Source organism: Mastigoproctus giganteus, chromosome 4 (genome assembly GCF_048544385.1).
Source record: "Mastigoproctus giganteus isolate SK-2022 chromosome 4, ASM4854438v1, whole genome shotgun sequence".
NCBI classification, from domain to species: domain Eukaryota; kingdom Metazoa; phylum Arthropoda; class Arachnida; order Uropygi; family Thelyphonidae; genus Mastigoproctus; species Mastigoproctus giganteus.
The window spans coordinates 10,149,220-10,161,920 of NC_143578.1; the positions used below are offsets into that span (position 1 = coordinate 10,149,220).

Here is a 12,701-nt window from a genome sequence, read left to right on the forward strand (position 1 = left end):
AAATGGCTAAAATTTATTTGGTTCCGTTTTTATTTGTATTTAAAAATATATTCGCGTTTCTATTTGTTTTTACTTAGCTTTTGAGTGCCAGTTTGTATGACAACCAAAGACTGCCTTTAATTAATCCACAGACTGTAGTATCTGCAAATTAGCATTTGCAATTAGTATCTGCAAATTAGCATTTGCAGGACTAGGATACATTAGTAGAGGCATATGGTACAAGAAAGCAAGCTTATATAGCATCATCCAAAAAAAAAAACAAAAAAACCCCTTCCCATTTCATCCATTCATTCACTCCAAATATTTGTCTAGTTCTGCCTTGAACTTATTAAAGTTACCGACCTCCACCACAACAGATGGAAGTTTCTTCCAACTATCAACCACCCGCTGGCTAAAGGCCAATTTCCGCACATCTATTCTACAGTCTTTCTTCAGGTTTGAATTTATGCCCCTCAGGTGAGTAATCTAAGCAAGAGGAGGAATCCCATTAGCATTCAGCTTTCTCAATCCATTCAATGCCTTATACACCTCAATTAGATCACTCGCATGTGCCTAGTCTCCAGAATATCTTGAAACAGGCCTATGGGGCTGGGAATTTCCATACTATAATAATTAATGATAGACACCAGCCAGGAATTAAACTAAAAATTTACTTTACAATGAAATAATATACAATGAAATATGATGCAAATAAAATAAAACACTGATTAAATTATAGTTAAAATATAGTTAAAAACAATAAAATTAATTAAAATAAACTAGGTTAAAAGCGATAAAACAATACAATCTGGAGCTTTCGGAGAACTGCCGTCTCCTTCTTCAACAGCATACTACCAGTGCTAAAACACATCCTTAAGTAGCCGGTCCATGGCACTCATGCACGTGATCATCAGACACATGATCTACATTCTCCATGCGCGTATCGGAAATGGAAGTGGCTCGGGAGCGTGTCAAACAGAAACGGTCATCCCTTCTGAGGACAACTGCCTCAAACAGGGGGTGTAAACGGATCCCCCTGTCCCTATTAATAGTATTGTGACTGGATGAACCGATTCGCAAGCTCTCGAGCCACTTTCGTTCCCAAAATCCATGGGCGCGGTCGGTAATGACCGCGTCTTCAGGGGAGATCCGATGCTGCTTTTCCCAGAAATGCTCTGCCACAGCAGACCTCGCATAGTTAGCAGTCTTGATAGCGGTCGTGTGTTCCCCCAGACGGTCCTTTAAACGTCGGCCCGTTTCCCCCACATAACACTCCTCACAATCCGGGCACTTAATCTCGTAGACCACATTGCTAGTATGGTCCTGGGCTACGGGATCTTTAACTTGGGATATCACTGTGTGCAACCTCCGACCCGGAAGTTGCACACAGCGAGTCTGGCACTCCCGCAATGCCCGTACAATACGTTCTGAAAGGCCCGGATAGTAAGGAATGTATGCAGTAGCCACAGGGGCAGGCCACTCCCTACGATTGGACTCAACCCTATGAATATATTTGTCCAAGACCCTCTGGGGGTATCCACATTTCCTGAGGTCTGCCGTGACTTTGCAAATTTCTATTTCCTTTTCTTCAGGGTACTACAGTGGGTCCCCACCCTATTCAACAATGCCCTGGCTACACTGTTCTTATGATGACAAGCCTGTGCTGAGCTATAATGAACAAATTGGCCACGGCACATAGGCTTTCTATAGATCGTTGTTTTTAATCTAGATCAATCTCTGCTCACCAAGACATCCAGAAACGGGAGGGACCCAGCTTCTTCCACCTCCGAGGTAAATTGTATAAATGTGGAAAAGCTGTTGAGCATATTGAGCACCTCATCTTCCTTTCCCTTTTTTAAAATAGTGAAGGTATCGTCCACATATCTCCTCCACTCGCGCATGGGGAAATTCAACTGATGAAACACCCTAGTTTCCAGTTCCTCCATTGCCAAATTGGCCACAATGGCACTGATGGGGGAACCCTTGGCCGTGCCATGGACCTGCTTATACATAACTTTTTGAAACACCATGGTAGTGCTTGCGAGGCAAAATTCCACACCTTTACAAATATCATCAATGCTTAGAAAAGATCTAGCACTAAAGCAATCATCTCGTTCCAAGGCCGATCTTACACAATGCACCCCATGTTCAATGGGGATACATGTGAACAAGGATACCACATCAAACGAAATCATGAGTTCGTCTTCACCTATAGATTGGCTTCTTATAAAGTTCACAAATTCCTTGCTGTTTCTGATTACTAAACTGGAGCGTCCCACTATATTTTCCCACTTCTGGGAAAAGCAGCATCGGATCTCCCCTGAAGACGCGGTCATTACCGACCGCGCCCATGGATTTTGGGAACGAAAGTGGCTCGAGAGCTTGCGAATCGGTTCATCCAGTCACAATACTATTAATAGGGACAGGGGGATCCGTTTACACCCCCTGTTTGAGGCAGTTGTCCTCAGAAGGGATGACCGTTTCTGTTTGACACGCTCCCGAGCCACTTCCATTTCCGATACGCGCATGGAGAATGTAGATCATGTGTCTGATGATCACGTGCATGAGTGCCATGGACCGGCTACTTAAGGATGTGTTTTAGCACTGGTAGTATGCTGTTGAAGAAGGAGACGGCAGTTCTCCGAAAGCTCCAGATTGTATTGTTTTATCGCTTTTAACCTAGTTTATTTTAATTAATTTTATTGTTTTTAACTATATTTTAACTATAATTTAATCAGTGTTTTATTTTATTTGCATCATATTTCATTGTATATTATTTCATTGTAAAGTAAATTTTTAGTTTAATTCCTGGCTGGTGTCTATCATTAATTATTATAGTATGGAAATTCCCAGCCCCATAGGCCTGTTTCAAGATATAGTGAATAATTATGGCCATTTGATGCTTCGACACATCCGCGAGTACCAGAAAATTAGCATAGCTGAAGCTAAACAGAAGCAACATCTGAGATTTGCTCATAGGTGCAAAACACATGAGCTGGTTCCACATGGCTTTCGGGTGAGAATGCCTTTCAATGATGACCATCTGGGGAGAGTTACTAAGATCTATCAAAGAAAAGTTCTAAGTATTTGGATTTCTAAATTACATAATGATCTGAGAGGTATTAGAAGTCGTATTGGACTGAAGTTGGAATACATCAGTACCAATTTAACCCCAGTGCATGGTGCGTTGGTCTTGAGAGTAGTGGCAGATAAAGCAACTGAGGTTTACAAGCGCAGGCAAATCAACAAATTTAATAGATTGTTAGAGGAATCCGTGGTGGTGCGTAACAGGGATACTGGCAACTTTATTCATAATCTTAGTGGCAAACAATTTACTAGAGAACAGGAGGAAGTATTGAGCCTGGGTCCAAAGTTTGCTTTGGTTCCTGCCAGACCTCCCATTGCAGAGATAGCTATGGGAGTGGAAAAAGCCATCAACAAGTTACCTGTTACCCAAGCTGATGAGATACGGGTTAGGGTTGCGGCTATTTTGAGTCAGACCAGGACAGCACATTCTAATCTCAGTCATAAACATGAAAGAGCATTAAGACAACTCAGAAAAGATGAGGATATCATAATGTTACCTGCCGACAAAGGCAGATCCTCAGTGGTACTGAATAAGGATGATTATTGTGCAAAAGCTCTGGATCTTTTACAGGACAGCAACATATATAAAGTTACCCATCGAAATCCGTTAGCTGGTTTGGAGAGACAAGTCAACAACATTATACAGGGATGGCATAAGGCTGGTAAAATAACCAAAGAAGTTTATTGGTCTCTTCATGCCTCAGGTTGTCGATTACCTCGGTTTTATGGCCTCCCAAAGACGCACAAGGTGGGCATTCCGTTGAGACCTATAGTATCATTTGTGGGTAGTCCCACTTATGCTTTATCTGGATTTTTAGCTGGAGTCATCTCTCCTATAGTGGGACGCTCCAGTTTAGTAATCAGAAACAGCAAGGAATTTGTGAACTTTATAAGAAGCCAATCTATAGGTGAAGACGAACTCATGATTTCGTTTGATGTGGTATCCTTGTTCACATGTATCCCCATTGAACATGGGGTGCATTGTGTAAGATCGGCCTTGGAACGAGATGATTGCTTTAGTGCTAGATCTTTTCTAAGCATTGATGATATTTGTAAAGGTGTGGAATTTTGCCTCGCAAGCACTACCATGGTGTTTCAAAAAGTTATGTATAAGCAGGTCCATGGCACGGCCAAGGGTTCCCCCATCAGTGCCATTGTGGCCAATTTGGCAATGGAGGAACTGGAAACTAGGGTGTTTCATCAGTTGAATTTCCCCATGCGCGAGTGGAGGAGATATGTGGACGATACCTTCACTATTTTAAAAAAGGGAAAGGAAGATGAGGTGCTCAATATGCTCAACAGCTTTTCCACATTTATACAATTTACCTCGGAGGTGGAAGAAGCTGGGTCCCTCCCGTTTCTGGATGTCTTGGTGAGCAGAGATTGATCTAGATTAAAAACAACGATCTATAGAAAGCCTATGTGCCGTGGCCAATTTGTTCATTATAGCTCAGCACAGGCTTGTCATCATAAGAACAGTGTAGCCAGGGCATTGTTGAATAGGGTGGGGACCCACTGTAGTACCCCTGAAGAAAAGGAAATAGAAATTTGCAAAGTCACGGCAGACCTCAGGAAATGTGGATACCCCCAGAGGGTCTTGGACAAATATATTCATAGGGTTGAGTCCAATCGTAGGGAGTGGCCTGCCCCTGTGGCTACTGCATACATTCCTTACTATCCGGGCCTTTCAGAACGTATTGTACGGGCATTGCGGGAGTGCCAGACTCGCTGTGTGCAACTTCCGGGTCGGAGGTTGCACACAGTGATATCCCAAGTTAAAGATCCCGTAGCCCAGGACCATACTAGCAATGTGGTCTACGAGATTAAGTGCCCGGATTGTGAGGAGTGTTATGTGGGGGAAACGGGCCGACGTTTAAAGGACCGTCTGGGGGAACACACGACCGCTATCAAGACTGCTAACTATGCGAGGTCTGCTGTGGCAGAGCATTTCTGGGAAAAGCAGCATCGGATCTCCCCTGAAGACGCGGTCATTACCGACCGCGCCCATGGATTTTGGGAACGAAAGTGGCTCGAGAGCTTGCGAATCGGTTCATCCAGTCACAATACTATTAATAGGGACAGGGGGATCCGTTTACACCCCCTGTTTGAGGCAGTTGTCCTCAGAAGGGATGACCGTTTCTGTTTGACACGCTCCCGAGCCACTTCCATTTCCGATACGCGCATGGAGAATGTAGATCATGTGTCTGATGATCACGTGCATGAGTGCCATGGACCGGCTACTTAAGGATGTGTTTTAGCACTGGTAGTATGCTGTTGAAGAAGGAGACGGCAGTTCTCCGAAAGCTCCAGATTGTATTGTTTTATCGCTTTTAACCTAGTTTATTTTAATTAATTTTATTGTTTTTAACTATATTTTAACTATAATTTAATCAGTGTTTTATTTTATTTGCATCATATTTCATTGTATATTATTTCATTGTAAAGTAAATTTTTAGTTTAATTCCTGGCTGGTGTCTATCATTAATTATTATAGTATAGTCTCCAGAAGCTGCAATTTACAGAACTTGAGCTTTTCTTGGCAAGAGCAACCCTCTGTTCCACTCACCAATCTTGTTGCCTCTCTCTGGACTCGTTCCAGCAGCTCTACATCATTTTCTAAAATGAGGACTTCAGATGTGTATGATGGTCAGGCCACTCAAGGAGTGGCCTGACCATCGCCTTTACAAGGTGATAATCACCCCCTTATCAGCTCTGCCCTCATGGCTGGCACAGTGGTATAAGCGGCCTAATATCGAATATCATCAGTTACGCGGGGCATTTTTATGCGCTTTTGGCTGAGTTATTCATTCCCAGGCGAGGGCTGCACGGTTTTCTTCTTCCGGAAAATCTGGTTTTTCGTTTATCAAACAACAACCCACCGAACACAGGTACAGTTACACATATACTATGCTGACGCCTCAGAATCTTAGTTACCTTGGTGCTTACTTCATACACCTTACCTAAATCAGCTTTCCGTGCGTGAGCTTATCAAATAATATTATATTTCTTAAAAGTTTTCGCGGCCTACATTTTATACTCTTGTTTTTTTGTTAGTGTTACAGAGGCTCACATCTGGTGAGTATGGGCTTGGAACACCCAGGGTTCTTAGCTGGATATTATCATTCTTCTCTTTCTTGGTGATTTCTTTCTACTTCTGACAGGCTCTCTCTCTCTCTCTCTCTCTCTCTCTCTCTCTCTCTTACAGGGTAACGCAGATATTTTTTTTGGCTGGTGCAGCATAAGCCTCAGGCTTCCTTGAACCATGTGGCTAACAATAATATTAAATAAACATTTTTTTTTTTTTAAATACATATTGCGTTACTTATTTCACTGCTGTTTTCACATTGAGCGCCCAAAATTCTTGTCCCCATGCTTCACAACACAGTAGTAAGATACTGTGTTTGACAAAAAATTGCTGTGATGGCACGAACCTAAAAATTTCTGTTGTTTAGTGATTTTATTGTGTATAATATAGGAATAGTACTAAAGAAATTTAAAAAAAAACAAAAAGGAGAAAGAGAGAGAGAGAACTCAATAGTGTTGAGTTTTATCAGTCACTTTGTGTCATTCATTCAGTTGGTGTAGCATGACAATTACGAGCTCCTTAAAGGTCAGTTTTAAAAATATACTTATTAAAAATTATTGTAGAACACGTTTTTGGATAATTGTAATAGGCGAACAGAATGTGTTATTTAAATTTAGGGCGTAGTGTTTATGACAATTTTTATTTGCATTCACAAGCCGCTAAGACGGTTGTTAGCCAATCCAAGTTCAGTGGTTCCAAAATTCGGGGTCACGACGTCTTCAAGCCTTTTTGATGGTCACTGATGACTTTTTTTGCCAAAAAAAAAAAAAAAAAGAAAAGAAACACAATGTTCCTGAATTCTGTAACCATGCCTTGATATCTGTTGTGTGTCATTCAGGTTGTCTGGATAAAATACAAAAATATAACATTTTTATGTTATTATTATTAGCATTAACTACATGATGCAAGGAAGCCCAAAGCTTTTGCTGCATTTCAAACGTTTGTATTATTATTATTAGCCATATGGTTCAAGGAAGCCTGAGGCTTATGCTGCATCATCCAAAAAATTTTTTTCTGAGTTACCCTGAGAAAGAGAGAGAACAGGGGTTAGAAGTAGAAGGGAATCACCAAGAAAGATAAGAATGATGATATCCAATTCAGGATCCTGGGTGTGCCAAGCTCATACTCACCAGATGTGAGCCCCTGGGGTTTTTCGCTCCTGTTGCAGATAAAAATTATTTGTTTCATGTAATCAAATGATTGCAAAAAGCTGTTTCTTTCCCAATGCATTAGCAATCAGCTGATGTAGTGGAAAAGAAACATAACTTTAAGTAATACTAATTTTACATCATTTTCTTTTAAAAACAATTATGGAGAGATGATCTGCCCCTAAAGATGAAACTGAGAATCATTGATTTGTTAATTTTTCCAGTTGCCACTTATGGATGTGAAGGATGGAATCTGAAAAGAGTTGACAAGAAGGAAATTGAGGCATTTAAAATGTGGTGTTACAGGAGAATACTGTGTATTTCTTACTTGGACTGGAGAACAAATGAGTGGGCATTAAATAAAATTTGCAGGCCTAAAATTCTTCTTCATAGCATCAACAAAAGAAAACTCAAGTTTTTTGGTCATATAGTAAGAAGGGAAAACTTTCTGTTGAAGAACATAATGGAAGGAAAAACCTGCAACTAGGTGGAAGGATGGTATCAGTGAACTTCTGGGAAAGACACTTTGCAATGCTGCTCGTATAACACATGATCGATGCAGGAATTTGTTGGTGGCCACAACAGCTCCCCAGGGAGCTGTGTGACTGGAGGAAGAAGAAGTAAAGAAATTTGAATGAATAGAGCAAGTTCAATGCTGATGGGATTCTTGCCCTTGCTCTGAATATGTACATTAGTGGGAATAAATTCAAATTTAAGGACTGTTGCAAAATAGATGTGCGGAAGTTTGCTTTTAGCCAGCGGGTGGGTGATTGCTGGAATAAAATTCCATCTGTTGTTGTGGAAGGTGATAGCTTAAATAAATTAAAGGAAAAACTAGAGGAAATGGGTAAATTAAATGGATAGTTTTTTTTTTTTTTTTTTTTGTTTATGCTGTATAAGCTTGCTTTTTTGCATCATTTGCCACTACTGATGGTAATGCCAAATGTCACAGATCAAGAGTTATATTTTGTTTTTATGTGCAACAAGTTTACAAATTAATCTTTGAAGAGAATCAACCATTTAAAAAACTGGTGTGGTTTAATCTTTGTGTGCAGAAGGGCCTCAGTTATCCAAGGTGAACTAGGCCAAGACTCTCTTGAATAGCAGACCTTTTTGATACAGGCTTGAGATTAATTTAATCATAATAGATATTATGATATCTATATACAGCAGAGGCAAGACTATAAATTCTGGGTTCTGAAGTGATCTTTAACAATCATACCAAGCAAGGCCCCTTTGAGTCCTACCCCCTCCATAGTGGTGGCTCTGGTGATATGATGTATAGAGTAATTTTACAAAAATTTTGCTACATTAAATATAGCATGAATTCAATGGGGAAAAAAAAAATATATGTAATACAATACAGTATGTAGGAGGCATTGAATGAATAAAGTGTAATTTTACTCTCTTAACAGCTTTTAATAAAACTGTTTGAAAACCATATTCTAAACATACTGGTTGAATTTATTATTTAAGTGCAGCATTTTGGCTGTTAGACTTCCAAAAAGAAATTTTCGGAAATATTAAGATGGTCACTTCTCATTTTAAGTTTAAGCATGTTTGTAATTATTATTATTATTAGTAGTAGTAGTGGAAAATGATGCAAGAAAGCAAGCTTATACAGCATCAGCCAAAAAAAAAAAAAAACACTTCCCATTTCACCTGACCATTCTCTCTAACAGTTTATCTAGTTTTTCCTTGAATTTATTCAAACTGGCCATTTCTACAGCACCAGGTGGGAGTTTGTTCCAGCAATCAACCAGCCTTCTTCAATTTAAAAATATGTAGTCTGAAAAAGAGGAAGGATTCCATCAGCTTTGTGCTTACTCACCTCATTCAGGGCCTTGAATGGAACCTCACATTCTTTATGCTTCAATGGTTTGGGTAGTTGTTTGTAACTCAAATGTCAAAAATATTTCCTCTAGTGAATATTGGTCAATTGGACCCAATTCTTAGATGACAATTTTAAGTCTGGCTATGAGCCTATAAGGTCAACACTATCTTTCGTGGTCAGCTATCTGTGAAATTACTTTTTCTATTTTAGTACAGGTAACCCTCATATAATGCGGTTATTAGGTTCATGTAAAATGTTGTGTTGTCCGAAACCATGTTATATGGGACTAAGAAAAAGTACAAAAAGGTGGTTACGTTCCAAAAGCTAACAAAAATACACCATTCTAGATTTCGTGTATCTTCTGCTCTCTTTAAAAAATTAGTAATCTGCATTTGTTTGCTTTTGCTTGATAAATCTTTGTGAATTTCATCATATGAAACTGCTACCCTACCCACGAGGGCCTCAGTAGTAATATCATCAAAACCTTCCCCTCCTACTGACATAGCAAGTTCTACTATTGCACTGATTCTGTTTTCTGCCCATTCGATCATACTTCTTGATTGAACTGACTCTGGCCATACATTTTTCCACACGCATTTAACATTGACGGTTTTACTTCTTTCAGCGATAAAGCTATGATTCTGATACAGTCCACAATTGAAAAATGTTTCCATGCACGGCTGGTCTTAGGCTGATTGGACCCAGTCAGGCTCCGTGCTTGCCAGAAAAATTAAAATTAAACAAAAAAAGGAAAAAAGAATAGATGAAAAGAGAAGGAGAAAGTTTTTTTTTTTTTTTTTTAAGTTAAAGAGCTCCTGTGAAACCCAAAACAATGATGTTTGTACATATGTTTAGAAAATATGATTAGCATTTTATTAATGAGTACAAAGAACAGACAAAAATAATGTTTTTATTTTTATTATTATTATTATTATTTATTTATTTATTTTTATTTTTTTAAATTCATAATATGTGAACAGCAAAGTCTGTGTAATTTATAAAGGTGTGGAAATTTTGGCCATTGTCTAGGTCATTATCTCAAGGCCAGTTTTTACACATCCCTTGAAATATCAAAAATAATTAATTTTCACACATGTATATCCCACTTTAGATATGGGCCAGACATAAGGTGGGGTATACATGTATGAAAATTAATTATTTTCATCTGGCTCCCGCTGTATGGCCGAGCAATCTCTCTCGCCCTGCTGAATGCAGTATGCATTACTATAAAATTGTATTGTACTGTTGGTGTGTTTTTATTTGAATAATTGTGCTTCTTATTGTGTAAGTAAAATTTATATTGCTTTTCATTTTATTTATTGAGTTGGAGCTGGAATGCGACACAAACCCAGTGGCATAACTATGCCAGTGGAGCTGCGTTGGAGCCGAGCTCGAAAGGGGCCCTGCAAAATTTGGAAGACAGATTCATTTCTCAAGACAATTCACGATTTTAATTCATAAATGAGCAAGTTTTTTAAATTAAATGTAACACATTCTTATCGACCCAGCGATTAGACACCACCCAAGTATTGTTTAGATTGATTCCAAGCTTATAGAAATATTAGTAAAAAAAAGATAGTTGTGAAATATTCAGCAACATCAGTGTCAAATATTAAATATACAGGTAACCCTTGTATAACACGGTAGTTAGGTTCCTATAAAATGTCGTGTTGTGTGAAACTGTGATACTAAGAAAAAGTACAAAAAGGAACTTTATGTTCCCAAAGCTAACAAAAATACACTATTTCGTTAGCAAAATGTTAACAAAAATACACCATTAGATTTTGTGTATCTTCTGCTCTCTTTAAAAAATCTGGGTTTATTTGTTTTGCTTGATGAATCTTTGCGAATTTCATTGTATGGAACTAAGCATTTTTGAAGTTTGAACTTTGGGCTCCTTTCATTCAAGAATCTGCATTCAAAAAATAAGATTCTAATTGCTCGGCTAACTTTATGCCTTCCTTCTTTTTAGTGTAAAATTTGGAAGTTTAGAATTTTCATCTGCTCTTATCACCCTCTGAATTGATTTGGTTTTACCTCCGATGCCATTTCCACCAAATCCGCTTCGTCTTCCTGTTTCTATGAGTGATTCTATGAATTATGCTACCCATGAGAGCTGCAGTAGTCATATCATCAAAACCTTCCCCTCCACAGCAAGCAAATTCTACTATCGCACCGATTCCATTTTCTGCCAGTTCGACCATATTTCCTGAATGAACTGACTCTGGCCATAAATTTTTCCACATTTAATGTTGACGGTTTTACTTTTTTCAGCGATAAAGCTATAATTCTGATACAGTCCACAATTGAGAAATGTTTCCATGCCTCCATTACTTCAATAGATTCGGAATCAATTTTTTTTCCAAAATCCATTGTAATGATTTTCTGAAGTAATGAGTTTTAAAGGTGGATATAATGCCTCGATCTAATGGCTGAATGAAAGAAGTTGTATTACCTAAGTACATCTGTGGCAGTAAGAAAAAAGCTTCAATGTTTGGATGACTTAAATCTTTTGGATGGCCCGGTGTGCTATCGAATAGTAATAAAACTTTGACATTTAGATTTTTCCACAAGTTCAATAGCACAGAACATGGGGATTTCCCAACAAAATAAAATACAGGGATTTCTCAATATTTCTTTTCTTTTTTTTTTTTTTTTGACTAGCGAGTCAACAGCAGGGATTCAAAAAGAGTGGAAATGTTTAAAAATTAAATTCAACACAATAGCAGGGTTTTTCCTGCACAAAAGCTCAAAAATACCCTGTTATGCAAGGTTTGCCGAAATTCTCTAACCGTGTTATATAAGTACTGTGCTGTGTGAGGGTTGCCGCAATTTATCAATCATGTTAGAACGAAACCGCGTTGTAGAAGTACTGTGTTATATGGAGGGGGGTTGCCTGTATTAGTATTATTAGCAGCAAATGATGCAAGAAAGCAAGCTTATAAAGTATCAGCCAAAAAATTCCTGCATACTTGCCCAACCCATCCAATAATTTATCTAGTTCTTATTCAAACTACCCACTTCCACAACAACAAATATAAGTTTGTTCAAACAATCAACCACCTGCTGGCTGAAGGCAAACTTCTACACATCTATTCTTCCTCAATTTGAATTTATAACTTCTCAAGTGCATAGTCTGTGCAAGAGGTAGAATAGCCGACCGGGCTAGCCGGGTGGGTAAAGTGCCTGCCTGGCAACCCAAAGATTCACGGATTCGAATCCCGCCTTGGGCTTGGATCAAAGTACTGCAAAAATCTTGGTGGGGGGGGAGATGCATTATGGCCACAGAAGCCGATGCGCCAACAACTGCCAAAAAAAAAAAAAAAAAGGTAGAATGCCATGAGCATTGAGGTTGCTCCATCCATTCAAAGCCTTAAACACCTCAGTCAGATTGCCTTGCAGGTGAAGTGTCTTCAGACATCACAATTTAAAAAACTGAACCATTTTGTTCCCTTCACTAATCTTGTTGCTCACATCTGGTGAGTATGGGCTTGGCATACCCAGGGTCCTGAGCTGGCTATCATCATTCTTCTCTTTCTTGGTGATTCCTTTCTACTTCTGACTCTTG

General features: G+C 39.0%; 2 protein-coding genes across 2 annotated transcripts in view; both read left to right on the forward strand.

Moving 5' to 3' along the window:
• Positions 1-2,878: 2,878 nt before the first annotated feature.
• On the forward strand, positions 2,879-6,547 carry LOC150086383 (uncharacterized). Its single transcript, XM_090371295.1, has 2 exons — positions 2,879-3,814; positions 6,542-6,547. The coding sequence occupies exons 1-2, from the start codon at positions 2,879-2,881 to the stop codon at positions 6,545-6,547; spliced, it is 942 nt and encodes a 313-aa protein (XP_090227421.1).
• The window catches only part of LOC150086384 (3-hydroxyacyl-CoA dehydrogenase type-2-like), a 57,810-nt gene continuing 51,460 nt past the window's right edge, over positions 6,352-12,701 (forward strand). The window contains exon 1 of the mRNA XM_090371343.1: positions 6,352-6,676. Within this exon, the coding sequence (XP_090227469.1) occupies positions 6,653-6,676 (24 nt within the window). The 5' untranslated portion in view covers positions 6,352-6,652. The remainder of the gene's footprint in view (positions 6,677-12,701) is intronic.